We start from the raw sequence: 20297 nt of genomic DNA on the forward strand, positions 1-20297 counted from the left end.
TTGTTTCAATTGTTTCGAAATATTCGTGGTCTCATGATAATGATCGGATCTTTTAAAAATCTTTACATCTATGGCCAGCTTTAGATCTACCAGGGAGCTGTTATCTTGTGTTAGGGAGCTGCTCTCTGGTTACCTTCCCATTGTTCTGTTGTTAGGGTGCTGGGGGGGGGAGGGGTGATATCACTCCAATTTGCAGTACAGCAGTAAAGAGTGACTGAAGTTTATCAGAGCACAAGTCACATGACTGGGGGCTCCTGGGAAACTAACAGTATGTCTAGCCCCATGTCAGATTTAAAAAAGAAAAAAAATCAGTTTGCTCTTTTGAAAAACAGATTTCAGTGCAGAATTCTGCTGGAGCAGCACTATTAAATGACGTGTTTTAAACAAAACCATAACAGTATCCCTTTAACTTTCCATTTCTTTTAATTGTTAGAGTCCTGGTGACAGAGTCAGATGAAATAATAACAAGCTAACAACCATAACACACAGCGGCACAACTAGATGATACTGGGCCCCACAGCAAATCAATTTTTAGGGCCCTCAACATATCCAGAGGTTGTCCTGTTTTACCAATATTGTTGAATTTGATCTCTATTTGGGCCTCATGGGGCCCTCTCCTCCTGCTGGGCCCCCTGCTTCCTCTGTTGTTACGGCTATGATAAAACCTCATCATTCCTAATAGATTTCACTGTCCAACACAAATCCCAGGTCTGTGTCTTCTCGTTGCAACCACAACAGTTCCCTACCTGTAGAATATCTCCAGGGGCTGAAGGACTCTATGTCACTGCCTGCTCACGCTCTAGATTCTAGGCCATCAACGTTCTAGATCAGTGATTCCCCAACCAGTAGCTCATGAGCAACATGTTGCTCCCAAACCCCTTGGATGTTGCTCCCAGTGGCCTCAAAGCAGGCTCTTATTTTTGAATTCCTGGCTTGGAGGCAAGTTTTGGTTGTATAAAAACCAGGTGCCCTACAAAACAGAAGCTCCTGTAGGTTGCCAGTCCACATAGGGGCTACCAATAGTCAATCACAACCCTTACTTGGTACTAACCAGGAACATTTTTCATGCTTGTGTTGCTCCCCATCTCCTTTTACATCTGAATGTTGGTGGAAAAAGGTTGGGGACCCCTGTTCTAGATTCTAGGCCATGAATTGTGGGCACTGTGCCACAGTATGCTGGGCCAGGCCAAATACTCACCCCAATTCACAACCACCCTTAAAGCCTCTTCATCGAATTTTTGGGAGGCTCTCAGTCTCATCTATTAACCGGCAATTGTTAATGAAGGTCCAGATTTTCAGCCTATCGCTATTGGCAACTCAACTCCAGACATAATACAAGGAGTTCTAGTAACCCCCTATGAACTAGTGGCAGCTAAACTGAAATATGGCAGTTTTACCAGCTCCTTGTCGTTTTCCTTGTTGAAGGTCTTCTCCTTGGCCTCATCATTCTTGGTCCAACTGTAGGAAACCATGAAGCTAATGACAGGAGGGTGGTAAATGGTCTCTGGTTGGTTCCACGTTACCAGCAACGCCGTCTTGTTCGCGGGATGTACCTTCATGTTCACTGGGGGGGTGCTGCAAACTGAACACAAGATTCCCCCCATTAATGAACAGATGAAAAAAAAAGACATGACAGCAGCAAATAAATACAGTTGGTTGATCTCAGCTCCCCACACCATCCATGGTCTCACCATCATGTTATCCCATCCACTTTTCATAGTTCCATATTAGTTTCCCCCTGAACCTCAGAAATCAGGAGAGTGAATTTTAAGATACCACAATGAGCTCTTCATAAACAACCACTCCTCCCCCATCTGGTTGATGCTCCCTGGTTCTATGATTAGGAGAGGTTTAGTCCAAAGCTTTTTTTTTTTTAACCAGGAATTTGCTTACATAACATCTTCTCCTATTGAGAAGGAGGGATCAGACGCACAATGAAAGTGCTTTCAATTTCACTGTTCAGCATTGTCTATTACATACAATACAGTAAAACTGCATTAAATTGGATCTAAACCTAAGGCAAATAGTTGATGTAAACTCAGAGTAGCTCTCTGAGCATCTTTGTAGTTTACATTATTTTTTATTTTTAGTGGTTTCTGGTTTAGTGGTTTCAGTTTTAGACTGCCAATACCATGAATTCAGCTTTTTGAAGGCACAGAGTGCCAGCAACACTATCAGTTTCCTATGCAGTCATTGGATTCAGATAACCCTCTGGGTTCTGACTCATTTAGCCAAATATATCAGAAACCATGAAGAATAAACACAAAATGAAGGAAAATTGTTGAAATGCTCAATTATTAGGGTTTAGAGACCCTTCAAGAATGCATTTTCATGACAAGGATTATTTATTGGGCTTGTGGTTTAATGTTCCCTTTATTGTAGCCCTTCTTATATCCCCACACCATAAGACTTACACCCCCTTCTTCCTATAGATTGTAAGCTCTGTTGTGCAAGTTCTTCTTTACCTCCTGTGCTGATCAATAGTTGTATGTTTGATGTGTACCCCCTTCTATCTTTTCCCTTCCACCTTAAATTCATATTTTATCTTCTTCTAAAAATCCCTACTGCTCATTCCCCTAATATATTTGATTGTGGCTATTAGCCTTTCCCCACAAAGCCAAAGTCTAAATGATATTCTGGTTCTTTCCAGCCCTGCAGCCCAATCTCTGGAGCCAATGAAGACTTGCCGGCTAATAAATCATTAGAATGCGGAATGTTGAGGACAAGTGTCCTTTCCTGCTCGGGCTTTATCAAACATTTCCATCCCCGTGTTGCATATTTCATTATTAGTTTTAATTAACTAATTCAGTCACTCGTTCAGCCGTGAAATATTAAATCAGAGAAACACATGGAGAGATCTCGAAATCCTGTTCTCTGACTTTTAAAATTACCATTTATTTTGTTTCCAGCGGAATGAAAACAAAAACAAAGGCGCCGCATTATCAGTCACATCGTAATTAATTCTGAACCGGCTACGTGACGCGCCCGTGTACAATAGATCTGCGGCATCATGAATAGATCAGATTTAGATTGTTAGCTCTGCTGGCACAGAGACATATACATACCTCCTAAATATTCTGTTAAAATTCTGAAAGAGTGACAAAAATGATTTGCTGCGTGGAGTGCGGTGATATTTTGACCACGCCCATTCTTGTGGCCATGCCCCCTAATTACCATGTTTATTTTACAAATTTTGGCAGATTATGAAAGTTTGAACACATTTCTGTGTTTTTTATTACAGTTTTGCTAATGAAGGTGAATTGCCCATTAAAGCTGCAAATCACAGTTTCCCCAAGAGACCTGCTTATCTTAAATTGTTATAATTGTTTCTTTGCTTATCTTAAATTGTTATAAATGTATCTAAGTATCTATTCTGGGCTTTCGGCCAAAAGCCAATGAGGTTTTAGAAACGTCTTACCCTTTTCTGGCTGTTCAGGGCAGGAGATCAAAAGAGAAAGTCTGGGACATTTCAGTAACAAGCCGGGACTGCGGGTTGAGCTGTCAAAATCGAGACTGTCCCGTGAAAAATGGGACAGTTGGGGGGTATGTATATATTATGTTAAGAATTCTTCCAATGCCATGTATTGGCCACCCCTCAACCAAGCCCATTAGACACATGACTATGCCCAGACTCTGTCCTGTCTGAAGATTTTGGGTGGGTTTTCATGCTTTTCAAAGGAAGGAGTCAATTTCAGGGAGCAGGTGATTGGGCAAGAGTGGGAAATTAGGGTGACGCCTAAAGGATCTGTTGACAAGTCTGCTAGAGTCCTGCGCCAAACCAATTTGTTAAACCCGGACTCGACCCTCAACCCGATCCGCTGACCATCAAGAAACAGGAAGTGCTGTCATTGTAAACCGGAAGTGACATCATTAGAAGTTGGCGTGATCAGATAAAAAGGAGTAAAACTCGCTATTGAGAAGACCCGCGACCTGACTTGCAAACCCGGAGAACCGCCGACCTGCATCTATAACCACTCCTGAAACTTCTAGCTGCAACCCGCAGGGTACCACAGGTTTTTGCGGGTAACCCACAGGTCCCGATCCACTGCAGGACTCTACTGTCTGCCACTGTATGGTATATAGAATTTAATTAAAAGTAGGGAGGGGTGTGTATGGATGCTGGGTTTTCATTTGGAGGGGTTGAACTTGATGGACTTTTTTCAACCCAATTTAACTGTGTAACTATGTAACTGCCAGCATTTTGGGTCCCTATAATATATATGTGTATATAATGTATACTGTGACATTTCTATTCTATGTGTACTGTATATTGTGAGTGGGTCTCTAAGCGCAGTAAGTGACAGCAGCACAGAGCATGTGCAGTGAATCAGCAGAAAAGAAGATGGGGAGCTACTGGGGCATCTTCAGGGGTATTCCCTGCTAAAGGGGGGGGCTTTGGTACAGAACTCCAAACCAAAAGGCAACATATTTGAAGCCTACTTTTCCGTTAGTTGTTTCCCTTTAAATCAACGGTTAGTATGATGTAGAGAGTGATATTCTGAGACGATTTGCAATTGGTTTTCATTTTTTATTATTTGTGGTTTTTGAGTTTTTTAGCTTTTTATTCAGCGGCTCTCCAGTTTGCAGTTCCAGCAGTCTGGTTGCTAGGGTCCAAATTACCCTAGCAACCATGCATTGTTTTGAATAAGAGACTGGAATATGAATAGGACAGGCCTGGATAGAAAGATGAGGAATAAAAAGTAGCAATAACAATACATTTGTAGTCTTTCAGAGCATTTGTTTTTTAGATGGGGTCAGTGACCCCCATTTGATGCAGAAAAGAGCAAATAATGAACAAACTACAAAAAAAAATGAATAATGAAGACCAATTGATAAGTTGCTTTGAATTGAACATTCTATAACATACTAAAAGGTAACTTGAAGGTGAACCACCCCTTTTTAACGTCTCCTTATCTCCTTTAAAAAACGTTCCTTTATTAAATATAGAAAGGGACTGTATGTTATTGGGGGTCTCCGTTGTGTCTAATATTTGGTTCCTGGCGGATAACGATCGGATCGCAGTAAAACACATACAAGATGATCATCCGCACATGAACGACTGACCCCACTAACTGTATTTATTTATTTTTGCTGCAGTCGGAAGATTAACCCGAAGGCGACAGACACGCGCTGATCATTTACTTGATGAATATGAAAGTCTTATTTCCCAGTGTCCCCTGGTAGCGAGAAAAGACACAGCTGAATGGCCACAGTCAAGACTAAAGCTTCTCTACATGTTGTTGTACTACAACTCCCAGCATCCCCACTCCTTGCAGTCCAACAATACTAGAGGATAATGATTTCCATGATATATAAACTCCTGAAAGCAATTTACAGTTTACAGTTTGTACAATTTACAAACAAGACTGTTCGGGGCCTTCAATAGATGACAACGGTTATTTGTCAGTTTTATTCTGTATTATCATTCAGCCAGGTAATCCTCCGTTATTTGGAGTATAAAAAAAACCCTTCAAGATCCCAGAAACATCTGCTGTACAGTATTCTCTCTCCGAATGTCTGAGCATCTCTCTAGGCTAAAATCCTTGTCATTCAGCACTTTGCATGTTGTGACTGTACCAGCCATTAACATGTCCTGTAGCATTTAGCTTTTATATTACCATAGAACTCATCAGTGACTTCTAATATCCTTATCATTTACAGTAGGGGGTACATTATCCCTTATAATACATGAGTGATACTCTGAGTTCCCTGTATAACTCAGCCTGCAGCCTTGTGCCTTTATATGGTCACATAACAACCCCTCAGTGACTTCTAATATCCTTATCATTTACAGTAGGGGGTACATTATCCCTTATAATACATGAGTGATACTCAGAGTTCCCTGTATAACTCAGCCTGCAGCCTTGTGCCTTTATATGGTCACAGAACACCCCCTCAGTGACTTCTAATATCCTTATCATTTACAGTAGGGGGTACATTATCCCTTATAATACATGAGTGATACTCAAGAGTTCCCTGTATAACTCAGCCTGCAGCCCTTGTGCCTTTATATGGTCACAGAACAACCCCTCAGCCGACTTCTAATATCCTTATCATTTACAGTAGGGGGTACATTATCCCTTATAATACATGAGTGATACTCAGAGTTCCCTGAATAACTCAGCCTGCAGCCTTGTGCCTTTATATGGTCACATAACAACCCCTCAGTGACTTCTAATATCCTTATCATTTACAGTAGGGGGTACATTATCCTTATAATACATGAGTGATACTCAGAGTTCCTGTATAACTCAGCCTGCAGCCTTGTGCCTTTATATGGTCACAGAACAACCCCTCAGTGACTTCTAATATCCTTATCATTTACAGTAGGGGGTACATTATCCCTTATAATACATGAGTTGATACTCAGAGTTCCCTGTATAACTCAGCCTGCAGCCTTGTGCCTTTATATGGTCACAGAACAACCCCTCAGTGACTTCTAATATCCTTATCATTTACAGTAGGGGGTACATTATCCCTTATAATACATGAGTGATACTCAGAGTTCCCTGAATAACTCAGCCTGCAGCCTTGTGCCTTTATATGGTCACAGAACAACCCCTCAGTGACTTCTAATATCCTTATCATTTACAGTAGGGGGTACATAATAATATATGAGCATCCCTGAATAACTCAGCCTTGTGCAGCAGAAGTTTACCCCTAATCTAGTTAGTTTTTCTGTAGCTCCCTGAGTATCATACGGAAATGAAAGCAAAGACCCTCTCAGACGTGGAACACAGAACTGAATGGTTAAGTGCTACTTGCCCTGGATTCTGACTAATTTTTCATGCACATTTCCCCCGTCTCTTTATTCAAACCCATTTGCAAGACAATAGAGAGCCGAGCGTTTAGTAGGATCCAATTCACGGAGATTGATCAAAGTCACCGCGGTCAAACGCTCCGAGTACAGTAAAAGTCATTAAACACAATACGGCAGGAACTTCGCAGCGTAGAATTAATTTAACTGAAGATCTTTTTAATGTATTTTGATAAGTGGGTAGGAAGAAAGAAAGGTTTGAATTAGAACAGATTTTAATACTTTCTTAAGAAACTTTTTTTTTTTTGCCAATCATATTTTATGATTTATCTGATTGAAGAGTAAAGACTCTAAAGCAGTCAAATGGGGCGATGGAGGTGTAGGACTATCAGTTCAAAGGTGGAGCCCCCCAAACATGCCTCTATATCTGCACCCTGGTTTAAATGCCCCAGAATTGATCAAACATAACTGGAAACCAGAGACTCCCCTTTATCACATACATGGGACACCAAGGTGTAGTCCTCCCAAACTGATCCATTCCATAGGCCATTGGGTGACTGGATGGGACAATGAAGTCCAACAAACTAAATACACCAGTTAAAGGGATACAAGGAGATGCCAAGTGAATTTAAAACTAGATTCTAAGATTCTGGCTTGAGATCCAGAGTCAGCCCACTTAGCTTTTTCACCAACTCCCCAGCTTGTCTGGACCAGACAGATACTCCTAACTAAATTACTAACTAAGTACAAGTATGACCAGCATGACCTGATTAGATGTATCCAACTCTGGGAATGAAGAATGGGTTTCATCTTGGGACTGGTTGGGGTGGAAGGCACAGATAGGTGAATAGGTTGAACCATGGGAACCCATTTTGTAGTCATCACCCAACTCTGTTGTGCCTATAGAGCAACCAATGGATACTAACACTTCAGCTTCTGTTGACCAAAATGGAATGCAATCTAAAACATTCAATGGGAAAAAGAGCAGGACCACAACCTCAAGGTTTACCAGAAGAAGCTGACCTTTTCTGCTGAAGGGCCCTTGGCTTCAATATTCACCAGAAAGAGCTAATCCTCCCTGCAACAGGGGCCCCAGTCTCAACGTTCACCAGAAAGAGCTGATCCTTTCTGCATTAGGGCCCTCAACCTCAACGTTCACCAGAAAGAGCTGATCCTTTCTGTATTAAGGCCCCCAGCTTCAATGTTCACCAGAAAGTGCTGACACTCTCTGCATGAGGGTCCCCAACCTCAAAGTTCACTAGAAAGAGCTGACCCTCTTGTTGGAGGCCCCTAGCTTCAAGGTTCCCCAGAAATAGTTGATCCTCTCTGCATTAGGACCCCCAACCTCAATGTTCACCAGAAAGAGCTGATCCTCTCTGCACGAGGGACCCCAACCTCAAAGTTCACCAGAAAGAGCTGATCTTTTTTTTTTGTATCAGGGGCCCCAACCTCAACATTCACAAGACAGATCTGACCCTCTTTGTAGGAGGGCCTCCAGCCTTAATGTTCACCAAAAAAGAGCAGATCCCTTCTGCAGGACCCCAGCCTGGCTAGATGCACCAAAGATTTATATTTAGAAGGATAAGTGGAAGCTCATGGCTGAAATTCTATACGGGGCCCCTGGTAATAAAGGAAAGCAAGTTGCAATCAACTCATTAAATTTTTGGTGGGATGTTGAAAGCTGAAGTTGATCAACAGTTCGTTGCTGTTTTTCAACCTCTCCATTTAATGAGACAAATCAGTCAAGAGTAGAAGGAGCCAATAACACAGGCCAAAGAACCAGCTCCTGGTCTGATCCCGAGCACTACAACGAATGATTGGAAATTCATCTCTAGCCCTTAAACAAAACCCATATTTTGTTAATGCTCCGGTGGTCCCCGCCAGCCGAGATGAGATTGCGACTCATGCAGCAAAACTCCTATTTTCTCAAGTGATTAGCTCCAGCCGGCACGTCGCGGGTCAGGCTCAGCAGTGGCCTCATTACCCCGGACCTCGGCTATTTCTCTGTTTATTGTCCCTGTCTCCATCTCCATATTCTTATTATTTGCAGAGTTAAAGCGTCGGCCGCTTCAGAATAGAGAAATAGATCTGCGCTCGCACATTTTCCACCCCACGTAGCATCGTTTTAATGGTGTTGGTCAACATGGGACTCCTCTGCGCTCCCGCTGAAACGTATTCCTCATGAATAGAGAGCTGGGGAGGCAGCGGAGCAGTCGCTCACACACAAGGGCCGGATTTATTAAAGGCACAAATGAATTTGCTGAAGGTTCAACCACAGGACCGAGGGGAACTGGGAGGGGGCTGCTGACAATGAGACTATGTAATATAGGTAACTTTTTGTATGTTAAAGAACGACCAATGCTAAGCAACTTTTCCATTGGTCTTCATTGTTTATGTTTGATAATTTTAGAATTATTTGCCTTTTTCTTTCCAGCTTTCAAATGGGGGTCACTGACCCCATCTAAAAACCAAATGCTCTGTAAGGCTACAAATGTATTGTTATTGTTACTTTTTATTCCTCATCTTTCTATTCAGACCTCTCCTATTCATATTCCAGTCTCTTATTCAAATCAATGCATGGTTGCTAGGCGGCATTTGGACCCTAGCAACCAGACTGCTGGAACTGCAAACTGGAGAGCCACTGAATAAAAAGCTAAATAACACAAAAACCACAAGTAATAAAAAATGAAAACCAATTGCAAATCGTCTCAGAATATCGCTCTCTACATAATACTAACCGTTAATTTAAAGGGAAACAACTAGCTAAAAAGTAGGCTTCAATTATGTTGCCTTCTGTTTTTTTTTTTTATTACTCATCTTTCTATTCAGGCCTCTCCTATTCATATTCCAGTCTCTTATTCAAACCAGTGCATGGTTGCTAGGGGAATTTGGAACCTAGCAACCAGATCGCTTACAATGCAAATTGAAGAGCTGCCGAATAAAAAATCTAAATAACTCAAAAAAAACCCACAAATAATAAAAAATAAAAACCGATTGCAAATTGTCTCAGAATATCACTCCCTACATTATACTTCAAGTTATCTCAAATGTGAACAAACCCTTTAAGGCCGGCCAACTAATCATATCTCAGGTACAGATGCCACTGGCACAATGAGCCCATACATTAATAAAAACGTATTGACATTTCAGGGCTTGATGAATTGTTACTACAGAGAAAGCCGAGCCGGAACGTGATTGGCTCGTTACAACCGTTAAATTACAGTCGCTAATCCGTCAATTCCAACAAAGCTCTCGGGAGCCTTCACCGATTTATACGGTTCTGGTGTATCACGGGCAGATGGAAAGAACCGCCGACACTCAAACATACAAAGGGGCATTTATGAAAGCAGCCGCTAAAATGAACGCAAGAGTTTTTCCGTATTGACGACGATCATTAAAGGTACGTGGCCCAAACAGACTGCACGTACTTCCGTATAGTTGCCGTAGGAACCATTATGTCTGGCTGGCAGTGATGTACGAGCTGGCCTGAAACCCACCGAATCCGCAGTTTTCGATGAAAAATTAGCGAAACACATTGAAGTCAAAACAATTTCGACGCAGCGACAATTTTTACACACGACTATTTTGTCCAAATGCATTCAAGCCAATGGGCGTCCAAATAATTTTGACGCATGACAATTTTTATGCGTGCAACAATTTATATTTGTTGCGGCTAATTTTTTTATCGGGAATTTGCGTTGCAGTTTTGCGAAAACATTCTTGGGTGGCAAAATGCGGGAATTTGCGCAAATCCATGACTGACCAATAGATTCGCCCATCACTATTACCTACGGGTCAGGTGGGTTCAAGCCGACTTCCGCAGAATAGTGCTGGGCGGGTCGGGGGCGGGTCTATAGCCAGAGTTGCCGCAGCAGGTAGGGTTCAAGTTGACTCAGGTTGTTTTTTTTTGTTAGCCTACACATTATTTCTGCTGCATCATGCTGGGGAACACTAGAGTTACCACACTGTAATTTCAGGGTTCCCAAAGCAGGTGGCGTCAATACATTCAGATGAGCTCAATCTGACCCAAGGAAGTCAAATATTCCTCAGGTTGAGCCATGCTTTTATGAAAGGCCAGTTAAAGGGATTCACAGGAAAACATGTTTTTTTACAAAAAGCCTCCGTTATTAGCTCTCCTCCAACAAAATCCTGCATTGAAACCCATTTTTCAATGATTGCGGCTAGACATGTTGTTAGCTTCCCAGGTTCCCTCAGCCATGTGGGTAAACGCCAGTCACTTTTTACTGCTGCTCTGCAAGATCCCTGACACCTGCATTTACAAAAATTCTCCCCTGCCTCCACCTAGTGGTAGATATGAGAACAGCACTCAAAATACCTTGGTTCAAGAACACAATTTTGAGGAGGTTATTTTTCAAAATCCATTTAAAAAAAAAAAAAAAAAAAATTTTAAGTAAAAAAAAAAGAACGTCCGGCCAAACTAGAAACTTTGACCTTATTTATCATTGAAAAACTCAATAAAATCGGCTTGGGAAAAAACGACAAAAAAATCTGCGTTTTTGCCAAGAAAAACCCGAATTTTTTTTCAGTTTTTATGCCCCAAATGCTCAAATTTTTTATGAAAATGATTTGAAAACCCAAAATGTTTCGGATTTCTGGGCAAAACTCGGCACAGACCTTGATATCTTCAAATTTGAAATGAGACCTTTGCCACTGTCTTCTCCAGGACCCCAACAGATGGAGTCTTTTCGGATTCTGACTTTTAGCAACCTTGTGGTATAATAAATCCTGAAAAATTTGAGTTTTTTTGGTTTTCCACTAATAATTCGGATTTATAGTAAAAAACAACAACAATTTTTTTGAGTTTCTGGCATTCAGACTTTAATTAATAACCCCCTAAGGTGTATATTTATTATAGAGTGAAGCTAGAGATCGCCACAGTCCACTAGCATGAAAAACCGCCTCTCTCCAATCATTTCTATGGGATTTTTAAAGGCGTATTTATCAAATGATGAACTTTCACAGTCACCCTTTGATAAGTACGCCTTTAAAAATCCCACAGAAATGAATGGAGAGAGGCGAAATTTCACTATAGCGGGATTGTGGTGATTTCTGAATTCCCTCTTTGATAAATATACCAATGAATGTTAAAATGAATTACTTGAGAGTGAGAGAGTTTATCCCATCTTAGGGTGTCGAGGTTGAGCTTTGTGTGTCCCTTCAGCAGGTATTTACGAATCTGGAAGGGAACCTGCAATACCTCTGCCTTCCATTTGAGCCTAAGAGTTTCTGATTTCTAATCAATACATCAGATGTTTCATCCAGCCCAACGGATCTCGATGCTTCCCCTGTTTAGTGGATCAGGTTAATCCCAAATAATACAGTCACGGCTCCTTTTAAGTCATTGACACCGCACATAGGGATTGTTTTATGCCCCCCGGCAGGTCTCTCCGCTGAGGCAACGTTCCAAATATCGATCAGAAGTCACAGGTAGAGAGCGGCTCCCGCTGAGCAATTTGGTTTCACATTCACTATTTCACCCGGCCTGACATCATAAACGAGACTCATATCTCACAGTGAAGCCATTGCAGCTCCTACATCAATCACATGCTTAGGGAATGGAGAAAGGAATATATAGAGTTGGCCACATGTATCGACGCAGCGCTGCCCGACATGTCCCAGTAGGCGCATGTGTCATTTTCAGTTGGGAAACTCAATCTACTGCACGGACATAGTTCACTGCTTCTGTTCCTAAAATAAAAAGAGCTCTGATGCATGCAGATTACGGATCAAGGAGGTTCAACCCGCGGCTGTCGTTGAACCAGGAACCCCTCGGATCCTCCAACTATCAAACATTATGAGGGCATGCTGGGTGGTGTGGCTACTTCCGGGCAAAATAATTATCTTTACCATTTTAACAGCGTTTTGTCTTCCTTAAAGGATAAGTAAACCTTAAAAATAAGTGACTGTAAAATTGATGAGAGGGCTATTCGAAGCTCTTTTGCAATCTACATTCATTATTTATTTATTTTTAATTCCACGTTATTAAGGGATACATGTACTGTTATCATCAATGAATGTTGTTACAACAGCGCCACCTGCTGGTCATTTTCCCACCAGTCTGACCACCAAGTAGTCAAGGAAGTTGTCAGGAGAAAGAAAGAGGCTGATGTTCTTCTGCTTAGGAAAAGAATTATAAACATTTCTCACATCTTTCCTAAGCAGAAGAACATCAGAGCAGCCTCTTTCTTTCTCCTGACAACTTCCTTGACTACTTGGTGGTCAGACTGGTGGGATAAGTAAACCTTAAACATAAGTGAATGTAAAATTGATGAGAGTGTTATTCTAAGCTCTTTTGCAATGAATATTCATAAATTATTTATTTTTAATATCAATATATTGATATATCAAGATATAGGATATAAGATATTGATATCAATATATAACATGAATGAATTTTGTTACAACAGCGCCACCTGCTGGTCAGTTTCCCACCAGTCTGACCACCAAGTAGTCAAGGAAGTTGTCAGTCCCCCACAAAAATGTGTTTGCTCTTTTGAGAACCTGCCAGAAAGCATTTCTCTCCTTAAGTGCAGGCACAAGTCACATGACCAGGGGCAGCTGGGAAATTAACAAAATGTCTAGCCCCAAGTCAGATTTCAAAATTAAATATAAAAAAATCTGTTTGCTCTTTTGAGAAATGGATTTCAGTGCAGAATTCTGCTGGAGCAGCACTATTAACTGATGCCCTTTCAAAAAAACATGTTTTCCGATGACAGGAACCGTTTAAAGGATAAGTTAACCTTTAAAACAAGTGAATGTAAAATTGATGAGGGGGCTATTCTAAGCACTTTTGCAATTTACATACATTATTTATTTTCTTTTTTTTCTCAAGATATTAAGTGAAATATGTACTGTTATTATGAATAGAATTTGTTACAACATCGCCACCTGCTGGTCAGTTTCCCACCAGTCTGACCAGCAAGTAGTCAAGGAAGTTGTCAGGAGAAAGAAAGAGGCTGCTCTTGTGTTTCTTAAGAAAAAAAATAGAAACCTTTCTCAAATCATCCCTAAGCAGAAGAACATCAGAGCAGCCTCTTTCTTTCTCCTGACAACTTCCTTGACTACTTGCTGGTCAGACTGGTGGGAAACTGACCAGCAGGTGGCGCTGTTGTAACAAAATTCATTCATATTAACAGTACATGTATCCCTTAATATCTTGGAATAAAAACAAAATAAATAATGAATGTAAATTACAAAAGTGCTTAGAATAGCACCATCATCAGTTTTACAGTCACTTCTTTTTAAAGGTTTACTTACCCTTTAAGAAATGAGGATGGTGGAATTGAAGATGCTTTCAATGTTAATGTTCTGCAATACATCCCTAAACTGCTCTTTAAGTCACTAACATTTCATTAAAGCAACAGGCAGATTTATTGGGCTTGTTTCAAACACAGGTGGCGACTGTCCCTTTAAATATAAAGATTGTAGAACACTCGCCACTGGATGGGATAGAAATAGGCTGGTAAATGAGCTTGTTCTTTTCCCTCGCACACAAGGAGACGGAGACTGACACAACATTTGTTCCTTCGTGAAATAATCGGCTGCACTGCGTGTTCCGACTGCTGTACCCTTAACTACGACCAAATCTTGTCATTTTTTTTTTTTACCAAGGGTGGTGAATAAAACATTTGCCTGTCACTCGTCAGCTGCTGAAAGGGGGGAATAAAGCTGTCAGATGGGCGCAGAAATCATAATGTTTCAATCTCCCTTTATAACAGGGTGCGGAGATGGAAGACGGCGAAACGGCGAACGCCTCAGTTATGTGGGCGGAGCGCGTGGAAATGTGTCACTCACGGCCCTCACAGGGAATTTGATTAAAATAAACCACTGAAGAAGAGAAAGAGAAATGTGAGCAGATACTTTTGCCTTTGGAGTCAGGGATGAGAGATGCAGCGGGCGACGTTACAATGCTGCAATATAGTGGATTAAAGGGCAACTGAACCTTCATTTATTTGTTTTTTTGGTTTTTGTCAAAGGGAACTATTAGGATATGATTATTATTTTTCTTCTTCTTCCCATGAAGGGGTCACAGGCTTCTCTTGCCCCTAGTAGGCAAGGCGGGGGGCATGATATTAATTTATTGGATGACTTGCCAGTTGGAGTTGTCTATATGGCATTAACAGGGACAATATTTAATTATAATTAGATATGCTAAACTAATATATCTCTGTAATTAGACAGCCAATGGGAGCAAGCCTTCCACGCACAGGAGAGCCCCTCGGTGACTTCTAATATCCTTATCATTTACAGTAGGGGGTACATTATCCCTTATAATACATGAGTGATACTCAGAGTTCCCTGTATAACTCAGCCTGCAGCCTTGTGCCTTTATATGGTCACAGAACAACCCCTCAGTGACTTCTAATATCCTTATCATTTACAGTAGGGGTACATTATCCCTTATAATACATGAGTGATACTCAGAGTTCCCTGTATAACTCAGCCTGCAGCCTTGTGCCTTTATATGGTCACAGAACAACCCCTCAGTGACTTCTAATATCCTTATCATTTACAGTAGGGGGTACATTATCCCTTATAATACACGAGTGATACTCAGAGTTCCCTGTATAACTCAGCCTGTAGCCTTGTGCCTTTATATGGTCACAGAACAACCCCTCAGTGACTTCTAATATCCTTATCATTTACAGGAGGGGGTACATTATCCCTTATAATACATGAGTGATACTCAGAGTTCCCTGTATAACTCAGCCTGCAGCCTTGTGTCTTTATATGGTCACAGAACAACCCCTCAGTGACTTCTAATATCCTTATCATTTACAGTAGGGGGTACATTCTCCCTTATAATACATGAGTGATACTCAGAGTTCCAAAGTAACCAAGTCACACTAATCATGGTTAAAATGTATAAACTTTCTTCTCACTTCATTCCACGTTTTATCTCACAAGCAGATTCTTGGGAATGTAAAACGCACAGAGACCCCCCAGTCTGAATATAAAGAAAGTACCACTTGTACCTTTTGAAGCGTCTGTGCCAAACGGACTGTCCAAGTAATCCAACATGTCCTGACTCCAAGCGTCTTTCACGGCGGATTTGAAAACTGCCCTATCATTCAGGCTCTGCCTCGGCCTAAAATTGTTGCGCAAATAATCCACGGACTTGACGTGGTCCTGCTGTTCCGTGGTGAATATGGAATAGAAGGCTTCCAGCTGCAAAGAGAAAGGGGAGAATTAAAGGAGAACTAAAGCCTAACTAAAGAAGTAGCTAGAAATGTTGTACATGATGTTTTGTGCTTCTGTACCAGCCCAAGGCAACCACAGCCCTTTAGCAGTAAAGATCTGTGTCTCCAAAGATGCCCCAGTAGCTCCCCATCTTCTTTTCTGCTGATTCACTGCACATGCTCTGTGCTGCTGTCACTTACTGAGCTTAGGGACCCACTCACAATATACAGTACACATAGAATAGAAATGTCACAATATAAGGCTGATTAGTAATTAATACACATAATTACTACATGGCAGCACAGAAACCAGTGCAATTAGCATCAGAATGTAATAATCAGCAAACCTGTAGCATCAGCTTATATTACAGCCAGGGAAGCTCATTTTCTGCTGGATAATTAGTGACGAGCCCTAAGCTTAGCTTCTCAACAGCCAATCAGAGCCCACTGAGCATGTGAGTGTCACAGACACTTTTCAAGATGGTGACCCCCTGTGACAAGTTTGAAGTCCTGGATCATTGCTGCTATTGACAAGCTCAAACTTTAGCCTCGTGCAATAAGTTCACTATATAAAATATGACATTTTTAGCCCTATTCATTGTTAGGGTTTAGTTCTCCTTTAAAGTGCAGCCCTTGAGAAACAATGCTTAAGATATTTGTCGACTCGGGGCCCAATAATCTTTCTGCTGCCAAGAAAAGAGGTCACACCGGAAACATCTCTGCCCACTGGAACTATTCTGAGCTCACGCATTTAACCGCAGCTTCCTATTCCCAAAAATAAAGATCACACACTCTCTGTTCCACCGGCATCGTCTGGTGCATAAACTGCCAGTAATTTAGTGAGTGAGGCAACTGGAGCTGCTGGTCTCTAGGCTTAACGGCCTCATCTGGAAAGATGTTTGTAGACTCCAGAACCTTAATCTCCTCAATGAACTTCAGGTAAAAAGGAAAGTAAACACAGAAGAACTTGGGCGGTATAATAATACAGGTATGGGATCCATTATCCAGAAACTCGTCACTCAGAAAGTTCCAAATTACAGATAGGCCACCTCTCATAGACTCAATTTTATCCAAATATTTAAAGGGATACTGTCATGGGAAAAAAATTTTTTTTCAAAATGAATCAGTTAATGGTGCTGCTCCAGCAGAATTCTGCACTGAAATCCATTTCTCAAAAGAGCAAACAGATTTTTTTATATTTAATTTTAAAATCTGACATGGGGCTAGACATTTTGTCAATTTCCCAGCTGCCCCTGGTCATGTGACTTGTGCCTGCACTTTAGGAGAGAAATGCTTTCTGGCAGGCTGCTGTTTTTCCTTCTCAATGTAACTGAATGTGTCTCAATGAGACATGGGTTTTTACTATTGAGTGTTGTTCTTAGATCTACCAGGCAGCTGTTATCTTGTGTTAGGGAGCTGCTATCTGGTTACCTTCCCATTGTTCTTTTGTTTGGCTGCTGGGGGGAAAGGGAGGGGGGTGATATCACTCCAACTTGCAGTACAGCAGTAAAGAGTGATTGAAGTTAATCAGAGCACAAGTCACATGACTTGGGGCAGCTGGGAAATTGACAATATGTCTAGTCCCATGTCAGATTTCAAAATTGAATATAAAAAAAATCTCTTTGCTCTTTTGAGAAATGGATTTCAGTGCAGAATTCTGCTGGAGCAGCACTATTAACTGATTCATTTTGAAAAAATTTTTTTTCCCATGACAGTATCCCTTTAAAAATTATTTCCTTTTTCTGTGTAATAATAAAACAGTCGCTTGTACTTGATCCCAACTAAGATATAATTAATCCTTATTGGAAGCAAAACCAGCCTATTGGGTTTATTTAATGTTTATATGATTTTCTAGTAGACTTAAGGTATGAAGATCCAAATTATGGAAAGATCCATTATCTGGAAAACCTCTGGTCCCGAGCATTCTGGATAACAGGTCCCATACCTGTAATATAATCCTTTATGGTATAATATAGTGCAGCAGCCTTTCAGTAGAAGATTAAATATTATAAATAATATTACTAGTCATTAACAGCAACAGCCATAATTATATGACAGTTTGGGCCCAGACCTGCCTTCTACTCCTACCCGGTTGGTCATGTGCCTACTGGGTCGGAAAGGGACACCCCCCCTTGCCCTTCAGATCCCCCACCACACACTGCTTAAAGGGGGTTGTTTACCTTTAAATTAACTATTATTTCATTTTTTATTATATGTGGTTATTGAGTTATTTGGCTTATTATTCAGCAGCTCTCCAGTTTGCAATTTCAGCAATCGGGTTGCTAGGATCCAAATTCCCCTAGCAACCATGCATTGATTTGAATAAGAGACTGGGATATGAATAGGAGAGGCCTGAATAGAAAGATGATTAATAAAAAGAAGCAATAACAATATATTTGTAGCCTTACAGAGCATTTGTTTTTGAGATGGGGTCAGCGAGTCAGAAGAAGAAGGCAAATAGTTTAAATATAAAACAGAAAACATGAAGGCCAATTGAAAGGTTGCTTAGAATTTATCCCCTGCCAGCCAGCATGGAAGGGGTTAAATAGCTTCTCTAGAACAATAGTTATTTTGCCCTTTTCTTTATATTTTCCATATGTGAATTTAGCTTTTTGTGTTTATTCTCCGCAGCCCGAGACATTTAACTCTGTTTCACTCGTGTCTTGTCTCTCTCTCTGATTGCAGAGCAATTGTGTCACTGATGGGAGGAACGCTGCCTTTTTAATAGGGAGAATGTCGAGATGGGAAACCAGCCTGAGGCTACATTAACCGACACAGAGACACCGTATCTTCATTAGTCTGATGCTGCCAGTGCAGCTACTGTACCTGACAGTCTACACAGCACAGGCTTCCTACTCACATCACTCGTCTTCATTCTGAACTTTCATTTGTATTTCTGCCTCAACCGTGTGTGATATTTAGTAATATACTGTACACTCCTCTATCTCATCCCCTTTATGGCAGCTGAGATTCTAGCTATCTGTATAACAGAACATTCTGTCCCAGTGGCTGCACAGATCCTATCTGATCCCCATTGTAAGCAGCAGTCCTGTCCTGCTTTATGGCAGCTGAGATTCTAGCTATCTGTATAACAGAACATTCTGTCCCAGTGGCTGCACAGATCCTATCTGATCCCCATTGTAAGCAGCAGTCCTGTCCTGCTTTATGGCAGCTGAGATTCTAGCTATCTGTATAACAAAGCATTCTGTCCTAGTGGCTGCACAGTTCCTATCTAATCCCCATTGTAAGCAGCAGTCCTGTCCTACTTTATGGCAGCTGAGATTCTAGCTATCTATATAACAGAACATTCTGTCCCAGTGGCTGCACAGATCCTATCTGATCCCTATTGTAAGCAGCAGTCCTGCCCTGCTTTATGGCAGCTGAGATTCTAGCCATCTGTATAACAGAACATTCTGTCCCAGTGACTGCACAGATCTTATCTGATCCCCATTGTAAGCAGCAGTCCTGTCCTGCTTTATGGCAGCTGAGATTCTAGCCATCTGTATAACAGAACATTCTGTCCCAGTGGCTGCACAGATCTTATCTGATCCCCATTGTAAGCAGCAGTCCTGTCCTGCTTTATGGCAGCTGAGATTCTAGCTATCTGTATAACAGAACATTCTGTCCCAGTGACTGCACAGATCCTATCTGATCCCCATTGTAAGCAGCAGTCCTGTCCTGCTTTATGGCAGCTGAGATTCTAGCTATCTGTATAACAGAGCATTCTGTCCAATACTGAAAATTAAAGGGGGTCCGTGAAACCATGAAACTGTTAATGTGAGGAGCAGTACCAGGCTTAAAGAAAACCCCAGAGAAATCTATTTGTCTCGAGGAAGTCGCCTTTATATAAAGAGCCTCTTCGGAGCATTACTGGCCCTGTACAAAGACTGATTGCGAGAGATTTCAGAGCCTAGGAAGGGAATGTAATGGTTTCGGGTCCCATTATTTTGCTTTGTTAGTGCTGTAAAAGGCTCCGTAATAACAGGTCATAAGAATCTTTTGTCGGATTGAAGGAGATCATCAAATGAAAAAAAAAAGATTAGGTTGCACTTCAATTTCCACGTACCTGATGGTAGGAAATTGGAACAGGCCGGCTGAAAATCACCCATTCCACAATTTCACTGCACGGAGGGGTCGTCAGGGAACCCGTGTAGCGGTAGAAACTTCCCAGGGAGGAGGGCAGCAGTTCTCTCAGAATGAAGGGATCCAGGAACGTTTCCTTTTCTGCAAAGGAATAACAATAATGTTACTATGTAACTATATCTTGTCAGTTTCCATTGAAATAATGTATTATATAAATATTGGAAAAAAAAAACATGTAATACAACTGCTCTCTATTC

General features: G+C 41.2%; 1 protein-coding gene across 2 annotated transcripts in view; it reads right to left on the reverse strand.

The window, feature by feature from the left end:
• Nucleotides 1-20297, reverse strand: part of ptprg.L (protein tyrosine phosphatase, receptor type G L homeolog) — a 335758-nt gene that overhangs the window by 81577 nt on the left and 233884 nt on the right. For both annotated transcript variants that reach the window (XM_041590932.1, XM_041590933.1), the window contains exons 7-9: nucleotides 20024-20181; nucleotides 15754-15946; nucleotides 1398-1582 (exon numbers count right to left, since the gene is read on the reverse strand). In XM_041590932.1, the coding sequence (XP_041446866.1) occupies nucleotides 1398-1582; nucleotides 15754-15946; nucleotides 20024-20181 (536 nt within the window). The remainder of the gene's footprint in view (nucleotides 1-1397; nucleotides 1583-15753; nucleotides 15947-20023; nucleotides 20182-20297) is intronic.

This window comes from Xenopus laevis, chromosome 4L (assembly GCF_017654675.1).
Source record: "Xenopus laevis strain J_2021 chromosome 4L, Xenopus_laevis_v10.1, whole genome shotgun sequence".
Classification (NCBI taxonomy): Eukaryota; Metazoa; Chordata; class Amphibia; order Anura; family Pipidae; genus Xenopus; species Xenopus laevis.